The sequence below is a fragment of the Corvus kubaryi genome, unplaced genomic scaffold (genome assembly GCF_017639235.1).
Source record: "Corvus kubaryi isolate FWS band 111438036 unplaced genomic scaffold, C.kubaryi_AGA036_p1.0 37300, whole genome shotgun sequence".
In the NCBI taxonomy this organism is placed as follows: domain Eukaryota; kingdom Metazoa; phylum Chordata; class Aves; order Passeriformes; family Corvidae; genus Corvus; species Corvus kubaryi.
This window is the reverse complement of record NW_024581093.1, coordinates 18564000-18583170: the sequence shown is the minus strand read 5'-3', so window position 1 is coordinate 18583170 and position 19171 is coordinate 18564000. Positions and strand designations below refer to the sequence as shown.

Sequence of the window (19171 nt, the reverse complement as noted above, 5' to 3'; positions counted from 1 at the left end):
CGCGCAGAGCCGAGCGGGGCCGGGCAGAGCCGAGCCGAGCCGGGCCGCGCAGAGCCGAGCGGGGCCGGGCAGAGCCGAGCCGAGCCGGGCCGGGCAGAGCCGAGCGGGGCCGGGCAGAGCCGAGCCGGGCCGGGCAGAGCCGAGCCGGGCCGGGCAGAGCCGAGCGGTGCCGAAGCTCCGCGCTCCGCTCTCGCTGCCGCGCGCGGGACCCCAACACCACTCCGCGACTTTCCCGCCCCCCAACTCAGCGTCCCTTCTCGCGGCTCTCGCGAGAGCAGCCGCGCTCCCGGCATACACCTGGCGGGCCGGGCGGGGGGGGCGCTGTGAGGGAAGATGAAGGCGGCGGCCATGTTGGGAGCCGCGGGGCGCGGGTTGTGTTGAGCGCTCCGCCGAGGGCTGTGCCGAGGGCTCAGCTGCGCGGGGAGCGGCGGCTCGGGGCGGCAGGAGGACAGCGCCTACTACGATTCAGGGTCGGGTTTGCTTGGTTGCTTGTGCCCGGCTTGAGGAGCCCTCGGCAGCGGCGAAGGGGTGTCCCTGACCGAGAAACAGCGCCATGAGCGGGGGGACGCCCTATATCGGGAGCAAGATCAGCCTTATCTCCAAGGCCGAGATCCGTTATGAGGGGATCCTGTACACCATCGACACGGAGAACTCCACGGTGGCGCTGGCCAAGGGTAAGGAGGAGCGGGCCCGGCGGCGCTCTGCGAGGGGCGGGAGGGGAGCGGGGCCGCGGGACGGGATCGAGCGAGGAGCTGGAGCCGCGGCGCTGTCCGGGCTCTGAGGAGGCCCGGCGGGCGGCCTGCAGCCTCTGGGGGCCCGGCCGAGCTCGATCAGAGCCCGCCTCGTCCCGCCGTTCTCCCGACAGGGCGGCTGCGGGGGAGGTGGAAGCGAGAGAGGGTCTGGCCGTGAGAGCGGCAGCGCGACAGCGCTGCGAGGCCCCGCTCCCCCCTGTTCCCGCTGCTCCGGGGAGGGACCCTCGCGGAAAGGAGCCAGGAGTAGGTACCGCGCCGGGGGCTGCTCAGAGGTGTTCCGGATAGAGTGCAAGTATGAAGCCCGTGGCGGTGGAAGCGGTCCAGAGCTAGTGCGTGAAAGGGAGTAGGAGGGGGAGGCTAGAAAGAGGTTTTCTTTGCATCGTAAGAATTCCAGACCTACAGGGTATAGGGCCGTGTATGACTGGATTGCTCTGCATCCTAGGACGGCAGACAGCTCGGGTCTGAAGGGAATCCTGAGTGCTGGATTACTGACAAAAGCTGAACGCGAGCTGTTAATTTTGGAGGTATATGGAACAGTGTAGTTCGAAATGGTATGAGAATGTTATCCGCTAGAAGATACATATATATATATATTTATATACATTTATATATCGAGAGAGAGAGAGGCTTCTGCGTGAATGTATAAGAAAGTTAGAAAGACATGTTTACTGGGAAGAGAGTTGGGGGAAAAAAAAGAGAATCTTTGAAACTGGGCGTCCGAAGGACTTCAGTGTTTCTCATGCATGATAATGCATTCTCAACGTAAAACATTAAGTCAGAACTTTTAATAACCTCTTTTTAAAAGATTCTGCAAAAGTCGGCATTTTTTTTCTTTACACTTCTTGCATCTGTAAAGTCTTGCTAAGTAATCTAAATTCATATGTAAAAGCAGAGAGTCTATCCAGCCATTAGGTAAGAGGAAAAATTGCTGCTTGTGTAAATGAAATATTTGGAACAGAGAGGATTCGAGAGCTCGGTTCCTGGCTGCTACGAAAGGCTTAACGACGGTCTGTTCTGTTCTGCACAGCTGCAGTGGGTGCTGGTGGATACCATGAGTGTGTTTGCTTTCACTGGCCTTTGTGGTAATTCTTGTTTGTGTGCTGTGACACTTTAAGGCCTTCCCTCCTCGAAACCAACCCCCTCCCTCCTTCCCTCCCCGCCCCCCGTTATTGTTTAAGAAATAGATTACTCTCTTTTGTAAATTCTGATACATGGGCTTTGAAACACCTTACAGTGAGTTTGGTCCCAGGCTTGCACAGTTCGTTTATGGGGCAGTTAGCTTTCATTATGTGATTTTTACTTATTTCTGAAGTTGCTTTTAGGTTAAATTGCCTTGCAGAAGTTGCATTATCTACTTTGAAAGGACAGCTGGTTTTGGTTTATACAAGTGAAAGCTGGATACTGTGATTCAAAATAAATGTTCAGAAATTCCAGTTGCATGCTGTGGTTGTTAAGGTTTGTGCAAAAGCACATAGAAGAAGAATCCTATCCTCGAGGACCTTCTGATAGTCTTGTCCAAAATTAGACTGATTTAGTGCTGACGAAGCCAATTTTGCACGACTTCTCTCAAGAGTGGTTAAGTCATGTTGTGGTCTATCTGCCAAAGTGTACATATTTAAGACAGACCGAACTACAGTTACGAGTTTAATCTACTCTCTTCTCATAGCTCTCATCAGAAATGTAAATCTAAACCACCGAATTTGCTTTAATAAAACTTGGCTGAGTTAGCTGAAGAATGTGTGTTTTGTAATACAGTGTTATGATTCAGAAGAGAATAAACCAGTATTTCTAGGCCACATGGAACCAAAAATCTTGAGATTAATCTGGAACTGGTAACAACCATATTAGACTGCAGAGCGGTTCTCTGTGCTCATGAACAGAATGCTCCTCTTCAGAGTATTCAAGTTTCTGAAGGCTTAGGCCATTGAGTGTATATGACACTGTATATGTAAGGTGGCGAGTGTGCTTAATTATTGGCCACGTCCGTATATGAAAGAAGCAGAACTTGTACTCTAGCTGTAAATATGTTGATCAGGTAAAAGTTACCTCTTCTTCCTGTGCTGAGTCCAGAAGTCAAACGAGAACTGTTTAGTGTGAATCCTGACTACAGATGTCAAATTTCTTGCCAGAAAGAGACAAAAAAAACCCCAAAAGACTTGATGCTTTCAGTTGCTCAGCTGTGTAGTCTGTGTGACATGACTGTTCCCTGAATTGAATGCAGGGCAGCTTATCATTATTCACATTCTAACTGAACTTACTGAAATGGTGACATAAAGTGGAAAATTAGAGGTAGAGTCTGTTCTTGAATAACTACAGATTTGCCCAACAATAGGATTTGTGTGGGCTAAACCAAAGTCAGAGATTAATCTCATGAAGTTGTATTTGTGGAATGCCTTCATTTGTCTTAAATTGTCTGGGGTTTCAGACTTCGGGTTGCCAGCACAGACTGTAGCCCTCCCTTACTGAGGACAATCTGCTCTAGTTCTCTAATCAACATTTTGTTTACAATGTTGTGATCTTTTTACTAAGCAAAACTTGTGGTCTCTATCTCATGAATTAGAGAAAGATAGGAGCTGTTAAATATTGAGCATAAAATTTTTTACCTAAGCTGGAGTCTGATAAGGGGACATGATGCATCCTTTCACAAAGTGTCTAAGTATATAGTTATTTAAATAACAGGGAAAACACCCATCCATAGTGGATTCCAAACACTAAGCAAGCTATGCAAACATTTGAGGTTCTTAAATATTGTTGGTGCCTATGTTTTCTTTGGATCAATAGCTTTTCAGAGACAGTGTCTGGAACCAAAAACCACTCTCTCCTGTTGTCAAGCCTTAATTTAAATTAACTTGAAATGTCCTTCTAGTTCATGGTTCTAATTAATACTTACTTTTTAAAAAAAAAATCATTATTAATTTTTAAAACTTCATTAAGCCCAAGCAATTTAAGAGGAGTTTGCAAGCCGTGGTTAGTTTTCTTGCTGGAAAACGATTGCTGCCCTACCTGGGGTATTTACAGAATAATCACAGTGCTTGATCTTAAATGTTGTGGCATTAAAAAGGAGATGTGATCTTTCATATTAGTAATACATAATTCTTTTCTATTTCAAGGCACCGATTTAGAGTTATTTTTAAGGCAGGTAAGCTGTGTAAGAATAGCCATGTTGAGTCAGAAAAAGCTTTGTTCCTTCAACAGCAGGGAATCCTTAGATATATGAGTGTAAGAAACAAAAATAAATATTGTCTCTGCTATAATGCATCAGTTCTCACTTAGCAACTCTTGCACCACTGAGAGTTGCATTTGGAACCATTATAATTGATAGATATTAATGAAACAGCTTTTGGTAGTTTTAAGAAGTAGTTAAACTTCTGGCGTTTTCAACCATCTGTGTTAGTGTTGTCTGTGGTGTCACATCAAAACACATCAAAAGGAAAACTTCCTTTTTAGACTTCTACAGAACATTAGTTGCAGGTGAAAGACTCTGAAATGTAGACAAAGGAAAGTTAAATTCTTGTGAAGATTTGAACTCATGCAAGGGTGGGAGCAGGAAAGGGAAGGGTTAAATTTTTATCAAGTTTTTATGAATGTATTTTTTTTAGTCAGTTAAGTAACAGGCTCCTTGCCTGTCTTGAGGGTTAGGACCTGTGTGCCAAACCAAACTTGTGCATAGTATGTCACAGCAGAAAAATTCCTCTTGTCAAAGCCCACTCCTGGCTACTGCCCTCATCTGTCTCCCTGCAAAGTCACCACTCGTGCCAGTAAGGCTGAATTAATTGTTCTGGAGAAATGAGCCTGGTATGAGCTCGGTGTGGTGTGCAGGCATCAAAGCATGTTTGCAGTGAAAGGGTTGTGATGTTTGGAGAGAGGTGGTAATTGAAATGACTTGTTCACTTGTGGTGGTCTCATTTTAGTCGTCATGCTCCTCCTGGGTGCTTTAGGAGCAGGGAAGAGCTGGTTTCTGTGTACGTTTGCTCCTCAGGGAGTGAGGAGAGAGTGTCAGTGCTGTGCACACAGACTGAGCTACCTGTTTGCAGTAATTCACGTTGTAGGGGAACAGAGTCCTCTTGCTAGCAGAGTAAATAGCTTCACTTCTGATTAACATTCTGCTTAATTTCCCTGTGTTAACGAGTAATCATATCTATTAACTCACAGGGAAAGTTGCAATGTTGCCATTGAATGCCATAGTAGTATAATATGGTAATATACATTAAAATATCATATAGTAGTAATATCACAGTCAAAATTCGTACAAAAATTTGCTCACAGCACTTTAATATCAAATTAGTGGAACTACTTGGGCACAAGTGTGTACATGGATAGGCTCAACAGAGTTAGTTATTTTAGCTAGGTACTTAATTGTGTGTATTTACACTAACGAAAAATAAGTTTGCTTTTAACATGTACTGCTTGTCTTCTTGTTTGCAAATCCTTAATCCAGTTTAGTTCTTTCAAAAACAAAAGAAAAAACCAATCCTGAAATGAACAAGGTAAGATTAACTAGATTTACCACAGTTGTAAGATTGTCTTTCATGTGCTTATTTTCATCTCCTTTCACTCTTCAGTATTTTGCTGTATATGCACTTCGTTCTGGAGGAAGGAGGTAGTCTGAGGAAATTGCCCAAGAGACAGAGCTGGATAGAGCTCTGAGCCTGCTGCTGCTCCAATACCTTGTGCTTTTGATACTCTGGCAACTTAGTATTTCTGTAAGGAAAGCAGAAACTGTAAAGATAGGTATGCCTTTGTAAAATACAAAAAGTAACTTTCAACTCCTTATCTTAACACTACTCTGAAGGACCTGACTGGGGTGGACACATTAAGTAGCCCTTCCTACAGTCACCGCACATGCAGTTCTGGTTCCTGCTTTAAAAGGAAATTGGACTGGGGGTGGTTATTTTGGTTGCTTGTGGTGTGAGGGTGGGTCTGAACTGCAAATCAGGGGAGTTTGTTTACCCCTCTCCAGCAGAGCAAATCTGGATGAAATTGTGTTTATATTTTGCAGAAGGTTGTGATAAAACCAGTTTGATTTGGGGCAAGGGAGAAGTAAAGTAAAAGAGTCAAACTTTTAGTAGCAAATCTTGATGTGTTTTATTGCTAAATCATTGGCAACCATAACAAGTGTCTTGAGCTAGCTGCATAGACAGTCAATCTCTTAAAGAAGAATTCTAAATTGTGGCATTGAAAATACTTCCTTTTGATGTTATGGTAATTTCATGGTGTGGAGAAAGACGTTTTTTAACATACACTGAAATCCCTTTACTTCTTTCAGCATGTCAGTAGATGAACGTTTGGTGGCTCACTTTTTTTTCTCGGATTGGTTTAGAATGGAGAACGGTAATTGCCAGGTGTTAGAACTGTTCCTATATGTGTCAGGTACATTAGTATTAATGTTAAAATACTTACCTGCACAATGTAGCTTTGACTTAAGAGAAATACTTTCAAAGCATATTTCTTCCATAGTTCATCAGATTTTTACTTCCATGTAAAGGCAAGATGCAGCTCTCTAACTTACTACTCTTTTTCTGTGGTGTTGCTACAGAGTAGTTTCTTCACTTTAGCTAGAAAGTAAAATCCTTTGGTAACTTACTGATCATACTCTGGCCATTTTTGTGCACCTTCATAGACAAAATGTCTACTAAAGAAACCATTTCAATGTGGGACAGAGAGAAGCAGTACAAAATCAACTGTGGTTTTACTTACCAAGACAGCAGGTCAAATGATGGAATGAAAGTCCAAGATAATTTATTAGTTATCTGATAAATAGAATATAAGATGGCCAGAAAGTGAGGCTAGATCTGCGGTCAAGATACTGAAATAGAAAAGCCTGGTGAATAAAAAGCAACTGAATGAATTACAAGAATGCACATGACCAATTGATAATGTTATTAAGCTACTGTGCATTACTTTAATTTCTGCGAATTCTTAAGCTTCAGACACTTTTTTTCTGTAGAGGAAAAGGAGACAGATTCTTCTTCTAACAAGGACTGACATTAACTAAACAGTGTGTGCCTTTTTACATTGCTCACACTTTGTAGTACCATTCAGCACAGACTTTCAGATGCACAGAAACAGAAAAGATAATGAAAGTTAGCTCACTAGATGATACATGAACAAAATAATTGTAACCACTTAATGTTATTTTTCTTTGTAGTGTGAACATGATCTCTTTACTGCTGAATTATGCTTCTTGAAAAGATTTTAATACCTGACTGTTAAGCTCTGTTTATGCCGTATTAAAAGACGCAACAGTGATGGAAGATGGCTGGTGCAGCCTGAGAAATGACTCAGTATCACTTTATACATCTCTACAGGAAACTCTGCTTTTCTTGACTAATGATTCTATGGCTGCAAATAAGTGCCTAATGATGTCTCCAAAATGTTGATGCATCTGAAAATGGAGGGAAATCTAATTCTGGTAAATTAAAGCAAAATACAGATTTTTCTCAGCATGACCTTAACTTGCAAAGCAAACAAACACCTTCTGAGAGGCTGGAGCAAAAGCAGTCATGAGGGATTGTTAGAGCTGCCACAAGTCAATGAGACTGTGATTGAATGTGACTGTCATGATTTTGGGGGTTTGGTTTTTTTCCCCTCTCTGGTTTCAATCCATTGTTTAGTTTTTGCTTACAAAACTAGCCCTTGGAGACAAATCTCTTCTTCAGTTATTCATTTGTTTCACTTGATATTCACTCCAGGTTGGCAGTCTAAAGGTGGGGAAAAGTTTCTGAGAGGGCACTGACAGCAAAGTGATGGTATCCATGTACAGTGGTAGTGATTATATGTAGTGCAAAAGGAAGAGCTTGATAAGCTTCATTGCTGTGCAGTCAGAAAGCTGTTGGAATTCATGCAAGTAATTCCATGTCTTGGTATGGTGCACACTAGGAAGATAGTAAGGCCCCAGTGAGTTTGCTTAATTTGATAGAGATCATATGACATCATATGAACCTTACACCAGCAAGAAGAATGCATTTTTCTTGGTGAAAATTGTATATATATACACCACAGAATTCCTGCTGTTTTATTAAATCTTGAATTTATTAAGAAATTCACATTTGATAATTTTTAATACTCTAGATTCTAGTAGTATTAGCATATTTTTTCCTGTTTTGCAAGTACAGAATGTGAAATATGTAAACTCATGTATTCTTTGATTCATAGAATTGACTTGCCAGCCAAAAAACCCTGCATTGCTGCTTCCCCTTACCCTCACAAAACAATTGAAAATATTCAACATGTAATTGATAGCATAAGTGATGTCTCAGTCTTTCAGCTTGGTTTTTAACTCAGATTTTTAAGATAAAATTACTTGTTTGTCTGAGGAGAGTTGATAATGATAAAGAATATGGTGCCTATTTAATAAGGGTTTTTTTCTCAATGAAATTTTATTCTCTTTATTTAAAGCTGTTGGTCTCTGCAGTATATTGAAACCCTTTTGTTGAATGTGGGGTGTTTCATTCTTTTTCTGCCTTCCCAACTTTGCAGTTCGCTCCTTTGGTACAGAAGACAGACCAACGGATAGACCCATCCCACCTCGCGATGAAGTCTTCGAGTATATTATATTCCGTGGCAGTGACATTAAAGACCTGACTGTCTGTGAGCCACCAAAACCTCAGTGCTCCTTGCCACAGGACCCTGCTATTGTTCAGGTAAGTCAAAACAGAGTTTTAAATAATTGTTGCTGAAGAGGTAACTTGCTAGCTTAAGTACTCTCTAGCTGAGTATTTAAAATTTAAAATGTTTATCACTGTAAAGTTCACAATCCAATGTAAAGAACTCTGGAAGAATTTTCTCCCTTCACGGTCTTTAACTGTGAAAATGAAAGTTGAAATCTAACTCTAGCACAGTGCACTACAAACCAAAGCTGCTGTTTTTTCAGAAACAACTAATAACATTTTGTAGGTCTTAATGCCTTTTTTGAAAGGGACTTGGCTTAGGAGGACAGATAGTTCTTGGGAAGATTAGACTTGGTATAAATCACACAGAATAGATGGTGAAATATCTCCAGATCATTAGTGGGGTTTTTTTGCCTGTTTGTTTTATTTTTGTTCTAATGTTCAACATTTTTTGCTAACTTTGACTTTAAAGTGTTTCAGCTAGCTATGTGTTTTTAAATAGTCTTCATACTATAAGGCATTTATTCGAAAAGCGAATACTTGGTTTCTGAAGGGAAAGCAGCTTAAACTTGAAGCCTTCAGATTTAGTTAGTCTGTCGTTTTGTAGTAAATGGACTGACAGAAATAGTTTTCTCAGAAATTTGTTGCCTTTTCAGTTGTGCTTATGGGGTATCTTAAAACCATCCCTGAGAGCAAGAGAAAAAACTCTTGCTTCAAATGGAGATTGATAATTCCATGTAATATGATTCTACTGCTTTATCTGTTCTGTAGGAGAAAATTCTTGATACTTCCTTATGAGGTGTCCTTGCAATTCTCCAAGGACTTTTATTAAACTTGGTGCAACTCCTTCTGTCAGTTGTAGTCAAGAGTGGTGAAGTTGCATTACTGTGAATCCCAATAACAGTGATAACCTCAGCCTCCTCCAGTATGTTTGGGTGTCTTATTGTACCTGTGGGGTTTGAAACTTCAAGGAAAAAGGACATTTTCCAGATTTGCCAGCAAAGCTTGTGTGTGTGTTTGACAAGAGAGTCCAGTGTCTGAGGTTGTAGGGAAAAGATTGCAAAATTTTGTGGTACTGTTTCTACAGGTCTGTGATGGTGGAGGGTAAAAGTGCTTTCTAAGCTGTACATACTTGTGAAAATGTTTAGAGTTTCTACATTTCTTGCCAACAGAACTATTTCCTAATTTTTTGTAAATACAGTTTTTGCTAGTGTGTTGTGTGTTTTGTCTTCAGTCTTCACTAGGATCTTCGACTACATCTTCATTCCAGTCTGTGGGGTCCTATGGTCCTTTTGGCAGGATGCCTGCGTACAGTCAGTTCAGCCCGAGCCCACTGGTGGGGCAGCAGTTCGGCGCTGTTGGAGTTGGTAGGTTCACTCTGATTATCCAGTGTTTTCCTGTGAGTGAAGCTGTGTGTGCACAGACAGTAATCACTGCTTAGAATTTCATCAGTGTCTTATCCTAAGGCAGATTCAAAGTCTTCCTTCTCTGTTAGTCCTGCAGTTCAGCTCCAAAGTAGAGAGTTTTTCATAGTCTTTGCATCTTAAATCAAACTAATTATGATTGAGAACTAAACACCGATCACAGAGGGACCACTGTTCATTATATTTCACAAGTGGTAGAGGCAGCCCCTCCAGGGAAGCCCCATAGCTGTACTGTTGGGCTGACCAGATGCTGTGTGCATTAACTAAGGATTTGGATTATTCAGCAGCTATGTGCCAGCACAGTCCTCCAGCTGTTCGTGGGGAGTTGGCGAGGTGGGAAATACGTGCTTGAAGTATTTGTGAGTTGCATGGGCTAGTTGCTCCTTTATACTCCACATTCTCTCTGAGACTCACCAACCAGCTTTCCTTCCTCCCTGAGAGTTTATTTCACAGTTTAGTTTTTTCATGGGAACTTACAGTCTCGTAACTGTTATGGCAGCGGTGTTACTCTTGGTACTGAAAATATTAGCCATGCAAAAAGAAGGCTGTAGAATTGGCTGTAATTTGATATCAATTAATAAGATGTGGCAGTCATATGTTTGCTGAAAGGATCTTGAATGGAAGTATATACCAGTAACATGTATGGCTCCATAAGATGACTGTGTTTTGTTAATACTTGTGATACTGAAGTTGGAAGTGGTCTTATGTTTTTCGTTTTAGATTAAAAGATAGAGATATTAGTCTTACCAACTTATGTGCATACATATGTTAGTTCAGACTAAAAGTGTACAGAAAGGGCAGACTTATGTGTACTCTAGAATAACTGCCTAATAAAGCTTTGCTAATCATTTAGTGCTAGTTCAAAAAAAAAAAAAAAAAGTCTAAACCAGATTTTACAACTACATTATTTCTTTCAAAGCAGGAGGTTCTTTAACATCTTTTGGAACAGACTCGTCGGCCAGTGCTAGCATGTCCCAAAGCACTGCAGTTGGGTCTGCATTTACAACAGATGCAAGATCACTAAAAACACAGATGTCTCAAGGTAAAATCTTTTTTAGTAACTTTGATCTTTTTTTGACCAGTTGTGTGTCCCTGTGACTTTGATGGTCAGCAGAAATGCCAACGAAACAGCTGAATTCTCTCATGGAAACACTTGGTATTAAACCCAGGAAACGCTGAGAGGCTTTGTGTTTGCTCTTTAAATGTGTTTTCTCTACATCTTGTAGTGCTGCAGGTAGTAACACGTTGTTACCCTTAAAGCATCTGTACTGAGAAGTAGGACTTTAATTAAGTGTAATAATGTTAGCAAATAGGTGCATGTGGAAATTCAGTATTTAGTTTTATTGATAATATGACAGAACTGAAGATACTTCATGCTGATTGAAATGTGAAGTCCTTCAGCTTACAATTTTAAAATCTTTATTCCTAACTGTAGTGTCTCTGTTCATGTATAGTTACATAGATGATATTAACAGCAGACCTGATTTCCTGTACAGATGGTGATATGACTTTTAAGTCAGCTTAATGGTAACAGGAAGTGTATGGATAGTTTATGTAATATTAGAAAAAAGGAGATTCTGGATGAATTTGAATGGCAACGAAAAAAGAAATTAAACATTTGAGCATCTTCACCCTCATCCTTCATGCAAATGTTGTTAACATTGCTCCTTAAAAACCCAAACCCCATTATTTCTTGCTCTTGCGCTCTTCGTTGCTGGAAAAGTGTGTGCCGCGATACATTCCTAATGCTATTTTTAAAGTATGCAGTCATGTTAAAAGGCAAAACACTTAACGCAAACAGATTTTTTCCCTAAATTCCAGTTGAGATTTGTGTACCCATTAGGAATATTTGTAGGACAAGTTGGGTGGGTTGCCAGAAATAGGTTCTACTTTGTTGGATTAATTCAAGGGGGGACAAGTATGCTGATAAATTATCTGTTGAAATAGTAGTTTGGTTTTCTGTAGTTAAAACCTGTATGATTCGTGGACATGGATGGATATGTATGATGTATGCTCCAGGTGAGCATACATTCTGCCACATTTCCTTTGGGACACCAACAGGTTTTTTTTCTGTGTGTTTGCTTTTAAAAATATTTTTCATCTTTGTAGATTGCAAGTGTGGTATGGTTGGATTTATTGTTTTGTTTCGTTTAGTTTATGGTTTTTTGTGGTTTTGGTTTATGTTTGGTTTTCCTTTTGTTAGTTTTGTCACGGGATAGAACCTTGTTCTTCTACTTATTGGGACTTGAGTCTTACTCTAATTTCTTAGTAGATTTACCTATTTGATGTTGTAAACTTGTCTGGCTGGATCAGTGGCTCTGTTCTGAACATGCTTCTGCCTCCAGCCACTGGGTGAGCAGTGCTGTGTGGGGCAGCTTCCACAGCTCCTTCCCTGCAGGGAGCCCGGCCCCAGCCACCGCTGTTCCCTGCATGGGCAGGGATCCTGCAGCAGTACCTGAACAGCATCACAACTGCCTTTGGGAGCAGCCTCTTCCCAATTGGCATCCCAGGGAGGCAGAAGGAGCATTTTTACCTCAAATCAATGCAAAACTTTCATTCCACAGCTAAATGCACATCATTAGTGGGTTGGTGGGGATTGGGTGTCCTTCCCATTTTTTTCTTTTAGACTGGGGGAAGGGGTGTTGCTAAATATCCTTCATTCTGAATCAGTGGATCTGATGGTGCAGAATTTTTTTTTTTTTTTTTTTTTTCGGACACAGCTGTCTTGACTGCTAAGGCAGATAAACCTGTCAGTCTAGATTGGTTGAGACCAGTAACTCACCTTTGTAGATGAGAAATAACCCTTTGGGCTTTGGTTTTGTTTTATTTTTTCCCCAGGTCGTTCAAGCCCTCCGATGGACCATTTGAGAAGGAGCCCCACCATGGAACAAGCTGTACAAACAGCTTCAGCCCACCTGCCCACTCCAGCACCAGTTGGGAGGAGGAGTCCTGTACAAACCAGACCTTTGGTGTCTGCAAACCAAAAATCCTTGGAGAACCAAGAGCACAGACGAGGTAGCTTTGCATAATTTTCATACAGCTTATTTCTTTCCATACACATACAAAGTGCTCTTTTAAAGGGTAATACATAGGAATTTTCCTGCTGTCTGTTACTGGTAGGCTTGCCAGCAGAGACCTGGATTAGATACATATTTCTTTTTAAATTTAAACATATATTCTAAATTATTTTTTTTTCTTTTATGATTTAAACATGTGGTTTACATTTACAGGTTTGGATTTTTTTAAACATCTGAACTATATATACAAAAGTATGATCAAAAATACCTAATTGGATAAACAAATCATTTTTTTATTTCCAACTTTAGCTGAAGCACACAAGGTTTCAAGATCAAAAAATGAACTCAGAAATGAAAACAAACGACAAATTGGTAAATCATGTTTTGAGAAATAGCTATCATTGCTTTCAGACCAATAAGTTTTTTTTAAATTTGCTAAAATACATAAATTCTTTCACACTTTGCTTCTAGAGGGTAACAGCTTTGCATTGAGCCAGAAGAATACAAGCAAATGAAGACAACATTAAAGAGAAAAACCTCTTCTTGTTGCTTTATATTAAGCAATCAATTTAAATAAAAATGTAAATCAAGGAGTATTCAGGGATTTATAAACATAATAGCATGAAATAAAAGCCTTTCTAAAAAAATATTTGACTGAAAAGCCGTTAATATTCTAACTCTTCTTCCAAAAGTTTTTAATGACTTCTAGAGAGTCTTTTAACACACAAATTTAGTACTATTATGTTTTGTGTGTCACTGCCATTGTTACTGTGAATTTACAAATTTCAAGCTGCTCTGATGGGACTTTAAACAACATGCATTCTCTTCCTGCACTTCTGAAGTCCCTACCTGTTACCCCAGGAATTAGAAAGTGAACCAAAAAAAACAAACACCCTCCACCACCCTCAGAGAAAAGCCAATCCACAAAGCAAAACCAGACGGAATTTCCCTCTTGTCAGTTCCAGGTGCACCTGCAGCACGGAGAGGCCGTGGAGGTCACAGAGGGGGCCGAGGAAGATTTGGTATTAGGAGGGATGGTCCGATGAAGTTTGAGAAGGACTTTGACTTTGAAAGTGCAAATGCGCAATTCAACAAGGAGGAAATTGATAGAGAATTTCATAATAAACTTAAATTAAAAGGTAAACCAATTTTTGCTTTAGACTTGAGCATGGAAAAACTGTATCTTGCTGTGTTGAGCCTACCTTGGAGAACTACTCTTAAAAAGCGTATAGTATTAAGTCTTGTTTGGAGTCATTAAAAAATAAATTTAAAAACCAATTAATAAGTAAACTGGGATCATATGTGAATTAAATACTTGGGCCAGTGTTTGAGTATTTAACAAATTTTAACTAGCAAATACCATCTGTCAAGTGCCAACAAGTCTTAAAAATGCAGAGTACTTGACCAGAAGTCCCAATAATGTTTGTTACTTTAAAGTTCTGGAAAGGATGCAATAAAAGAAAATCCATGTTTTAGGTTTTTAATTATTAAACCAAAATTATAATGTCAATTATAGACCAAAAGCAAAGGAGTTTGGGATCAGAACTTCACTGTAGTATGCAGGAGAGTTTGTTTGAAAGTTTCTAGCATTTCCTTGCTTTTATCCTTTTCCAAAGGAACACAGGAGTAGTTAGAAACCGTGCTGCCAGCACTTGTTTTCTAGCAGGCTTCTGTTTTGATTACCTCATTCTCTTGTGACCAGCCACCTGTTTGGTACACTGCTGCTACTATTTTTGGACAAAATTGTTGCAGGTTAATATAGTGAGTTCCCTATTTCAGTGAATGATTGGCTGAAAGGTGGGAAACAAAAGGTAGGAATAAATGGTCAGATTTCAGTGTAGAGTAAAAACACCAGTTGAGTACCGTAAGATCTGTCCTGTGATGCTTGCCTGTTTTTCTGGATCATTTTTCAAGGAGCTGATGGTTTGCTGTTGATACTGGTTTTTTCCGAATAGTAAAGGGAAAGCTAACCATAAACAGCTATAGAAATGTTTGTGAGTGTGGTAATTCTTGTGTGTGGTATGGAAAGGTTGAGCTGGTTATCTGAAGTTTATGCACAGGATCATGAGATTTAAACTGTAAACATTTAGAAATGAGGTTTGAAAATAGTAATAGCTGCTGGTGTTGAACTGTCAGCTTTGTTTTCAGTACTACTGTTTCAAAACAGTAAGTTGAACTTGAGGCATTATTAGGAAATAAATAGATCATAAAGTCAGGTTGCTGGCCCTACATCTCAAAGGAGATAACAGCAAAGCCAGAAGACAAAGGAGAAGGACAACGGGGATGAGCAAAACCATGGGATGGCTTTTAGGAGGATTGACTCAATGAGGCTCTTAAGCCCGGGAAGGAGGTAGCTAAGAGGGGAAAAAATAGATGGCTATCACATCCATTCTGCCACAGGGTTTTTTGTTAACAAAACCCACAGGAAGCATAGAAACCTCCAGACAGAAGCAGCGAAACATCCTAATTCACATGTCAAATTATTTGACTTCCACATTAAATTATTTTTTGTAGCATTCGATATAGTTTGTCTCTGACTGGGAATAAGTTAACAGTGCTGCCTTTTTTAGGCTTCTGTTTACTTTTTATTTTCCAGAAGATAAACTTGAGAAACCAGAGAAGCCTGTAAATGGAGAAGACAAAGGTGACTCAGGTGTTGATACCCAAAACAGTGAAGGGAATGCCGATGAGGAAGATCCACTTGGACCCAATTGCTATTATGACAAAACCAAATCCTTCTTTGATAACATTTCCTGTGATGACAATAGGTATGGCCTGCAAGGAGAAGTGTGTTAGTCTGATGAATGCATGTTTATATCATAAGGTACTGTCAGTGTTACTCATTACAATCAACTCTGAATCAAAGGTGATTAGAGCTTACCTCCACATGCAGCAGGCAAAAATAAAACAAGGATACGAAGCACAAAATTTCTTTGTGGGCAAGTGCAATATGTTCATAGGAAGCTATCTTAAGATGTTGTAGAGCCATACTTTTAGAACTTAATGCACAGGCCCTAGAATCTCCTTTTCAGATTTACTAAAGTGTGGGGGGGGGTTTGTTTGTTTTGCTTTGCTCCTAAATTAACACTTTAGTTAAATCAATTATGACCCTGCTTTGGTAATGGTTTCTAAGCAGATTATATAACTGTCTCAGCCAGTAGTGTTGTTCGAATGGGCAGATAGCGTTTCAGGAAAATTAAAGCTTATCTTTTGCTGCTGCCTTTTTATTAGACACGATGATGTGGATTGCTGACCTATTTTGACTTGCGGGAGGGGGAGGGGGAATTGTTTGTTGTACTCGCAGCCAGATAAAATAACATCTGTAACTGTGAACTGTTTCTTGCTTTAAATGATGCTGTGTGCAGAGAATACTGAGTGTGCTCTTCAATATGGCAAACTCTTAGAGCATTATTAATATCTAATTAATGACTCTGTAACATGTTCCTTCTTGATGAGTCCAGTCAACGGTGGCAGACACCTAGGTTCTTGCAGAAGGAATACTGTGGAGATTTACAATATGGTTAATGTATCATTTTTCATCTCATGGGCTTTCTGGCGCCTCTCTCTTCCTTCCCAAGTGTTTCACAGCAATCCGTGTTCATTCTGTGCGGCAGGGAGCGGAGACCCACCTGGGCCGAGGAGCGGCGGCTGAACGCCGAGACCTTCGGCATCCCCCTGCGCCCCAACCGCGGCCGCAGCGGCTACAGGGGCAGGGGCATCATCGGCTTCCGAGGGGGCAGAGGACGGGGGGGCGGCAGAGGCGGCTTCACCGCCCCCCGTGGCTTCCGCGGTGGCTTCAGAGGAGGCCGTGGAGGCAGGGAGTTCGCTGACTTTGAATATAGGGTAAAGCATGCTTCATGTTACTGTGACCCAGTGCGCTGTTCTTAGAAAGGAGTGGTTACAAATCTCTTGCTTTTAGATCTGATGTGGAACTAGAATTTCTTGAATAGTATTTTGCAGGGGCTGGGAGCTACTTTACTGAAAGTCCATTAATGCTGAGATTTTAGTTACGTAACATCAATTTACTATCAACAGCAACCAAAAATAAAAGTTGCCTTTTGTCACGTCCCCTGAGTAGCTACTCGATAGCTGATACTAGGGAGTAAAAGAAAAAGAAGGGGAAAAAAAGTGTTAGAAATGTAAATTGCAAGCACTTTTCTAAGCAATATTGTAAAATGTAAAGAAGGAGAGGGAGTAATTTAACTTGCTTCCAGTGTGCAACAAACTTTTGAATTCTTTGCGAATTGGTTGGCACAAAGCCTGTAGACTGCTGTACTGGTTAGAATCAGTAACAAAGACAGCTGTCCAGATTGGTTCAGGTAAACTAGGCTTTTAGAGTTCTGACTGGGACAGAACAACAACTTCTGGTAGTTTACTACATGAGCAGTTAAGAGTTTTGCAAACAAGAGTCTCTGATTTCTGATAGAAGTTTTAATTTTTTTTAATTAAAAAGGGGTTTCATCACAGCAGATTTCTCTCTGTTGTGAGACAGATACCTCAGCTGTTCCTTGATTAGTTTGCAACAGTTAGTCCTGTGATCTAAAGAAACTTTGGGTAGCTGAACATGAATGGAAATGAGGGATTGCAGGTTAGCAATTTGAATTTCTGAACAAAAGTTTTGCTGCCTTCCAGACAAGTAGGAGGTAGTGTAAGGGCTGAGCATTTGTGCTGTGCTTGTAGTCGGAGTGATGAGCTGCTCCACTTAGTGCCAGGCTGAGCGGGTTTGACCAGACGCCAACCTGATCACCTTGGGAGGTCTCCTTTCTGCTGCAGGACATGGGCAATAGCCAGCACAGCACAACTGCTCCCAGGGCTGTTGCCCAGATTAGTCTGTGGGGTTTGTTTTGCAACATGAATTTTAACATGTACTTTTGTTCCCTCTAGAAAGACAACAAAGTTGCTGCGTAGTCTACAAGAAAGCTGAAACCAGGTGAACGTCTAGATCTTCGTGAATCAGAGAGTTAGTTTTGATCTCTGCAAAGAATGAAGTTAATTTGCTGTATACTTGTCACCAGCACTGGGATTTAACTATTTAATTTCAAAGGGGTGTAATGCAGTTACTTTTGAGAAATGGCCATCTTTGAAGACAGTGAGCATTAAATATATTTGAGACAGAAGGATAAGTAATTTCTTATGTATAATTAATTATAAGCAGTACTTCGATGGAGTTTAAGTATTTTTTCATCACTGAAAGGATTTTTCTTATTACTAAACTGTATTTGATAGTTGCTTCAAGTTGTAAGGACAATTGTATGCAGAAGGCCGTCGATACTGTGAGTGTTTTGACCCACCGAAGGTTGTTTTTTGGAAATCCTGTAAAATCCCTTTTGAGGTAGTTGTTCTTGTATCAACTAGGGTGCTGGACAGTAGAAAACTTGCTTTGTCAGTCAGATATGTACACACAGTAAATACTGTTTCTTAGGCAAAGGAAAGTTTTTATATAGTTGTAAAATTCCATTATATCCCATTGCCAAAGAAACATTACAAACTTTGTATAGCTGTATAAAAAGCAACTAATTTTTTAAAGAATAAACATTTTTAAGTCGGTAAACATACTGTTATTGCAGAAGTTGATATGCTGAAGATCACTGAATTAGTTGGGGTTTTTTTCTTTAGCAGCTTTTCAAGCTTAAATGTTTGATTTTATATTTGGACTATAATGAAGATATTCTTCCATTACACAAAACTGGATACACGCTTCACTGCTCTTGCAAGAATTTGATTTTGTAGTTTCTGGCATATCACAGGATTTGACCAAATTAAGGTGATATTTTCAGAAAAAAGAAAAGGAATTTTCATATGTCAAGATTTGCAATTAATTTTACTTAGTGAGAAATATTAACTTTTTTTAATAATGGACCAGGCACATGAGTTGGTGATTCTCCTGGAATGCCTGGGATGCAGGTCTGTGTCCATTTGTCAATTCTTGAAACGTTAACTTTGTTGTAATACCTGTAGACATGAGCAATTCAAAGAATTCTTAGTGTTTGAAGTTGTTTGCATTTTGATAGACCGTAGCTTGGAGACATTGAGACTCTGGTTCTAAGACCACAAAGTCACAAATGACAGTACGGACTTTTTGCCAATTCTGGATAACTAGTTGCAACTTTCTGATATGCTGAAATAGAAACCTGGTCATTTGTGTCTGTGTATGTATATGAAGGCCACAGGAATAAAGGGATCCAAAGATTACATCACTTTGATCTAATTTGCTGATTTATTTTTTTTACTTAAAAATGTTCAGTGGTGATAAAGACGTGAAAAACTGCACTGTTGAAAAATTGGAATATTTAAAAGTGGTTGATAGAATCTTAATTTTATAACTTTTGTATAGCACTACAAGGAAGTATTTTGTAATTGGTTTCCTT

The 19171-nt window shown here is 40.2% G+C and overlaps 1 protein-coding gene across 4 annotated transcripts; it reads left to right on the top strand.

Moving 5' to 3' along the window:
- Nucleotides 1-306: 306 nt before the first annotated feature.
- LSM14A (LSM14A mRNA processing body assembly factor) lies at nucleotides 307-19000 on the top strand. 4 transcript variants are annotated; one of them, XM_042027676.1, is made up of 10 exons: nucleotides 307-674; nucleotides 8232-8395; nucleotides 9597-9729; nucleotides 10709-10828; nucleotides 12625-12801; nucleotides 13113-13175; nucleotides 13763-13942; nucleotides 15400-15571; nucleotides 16418-16646; nucleotides 17688-19000. In XM_042027676.1, exons 1-10 carry the CDS (start codon nucleotides 554-556, stop codon nucleotides 17709-17711), a joined length of 1383 nt encoding a protein of 460 aa, XP_041883610.1. In that variant the 5' UTR covers nucleotides 307-553; the 3' UTR covers nucleotides 17712-19000. The 4 variants fall into 4 exon arrangements, with proteins under 4 accessions (XP_041883610.1, XP_041883609.1, XP_041883613.1 ...); XM_042027675.1 differs by having other exon boundaries at nucleotides 10706-10828; XM_042027679.1 differs by lacking the exon at nucleotides 13113-13175 and having other exon boundaries at nucleotides 308-674.
- Nucleotides 19001-19171: the final 171 nt, after the last annotated feature.

Bases quoted from the DNA above. Each gene is read 5' to 3' on its own strand.
- LSM14A (XM_042027675.1), top strand. From the start codon at position 554: ATGAGCGGGGGGACGCCCTATATCGGGAGCAAGATCAGCCTTATCTCC. The intron at 8,396-9,596 runs GTAAGTCAAAAC...TTTTGTCTTCAG, and splicing joins AGGACCCTGCTATTGTTCAG to TCTTCACTAGGATCTTCGAC. The intron at 13,943-15,399 runs GTAAACCAATTT...TTTATTTTCCAG, and splicing joins TAATAAACTTAAATTAAAAG to AAGATAAACTTGAGAAACCA.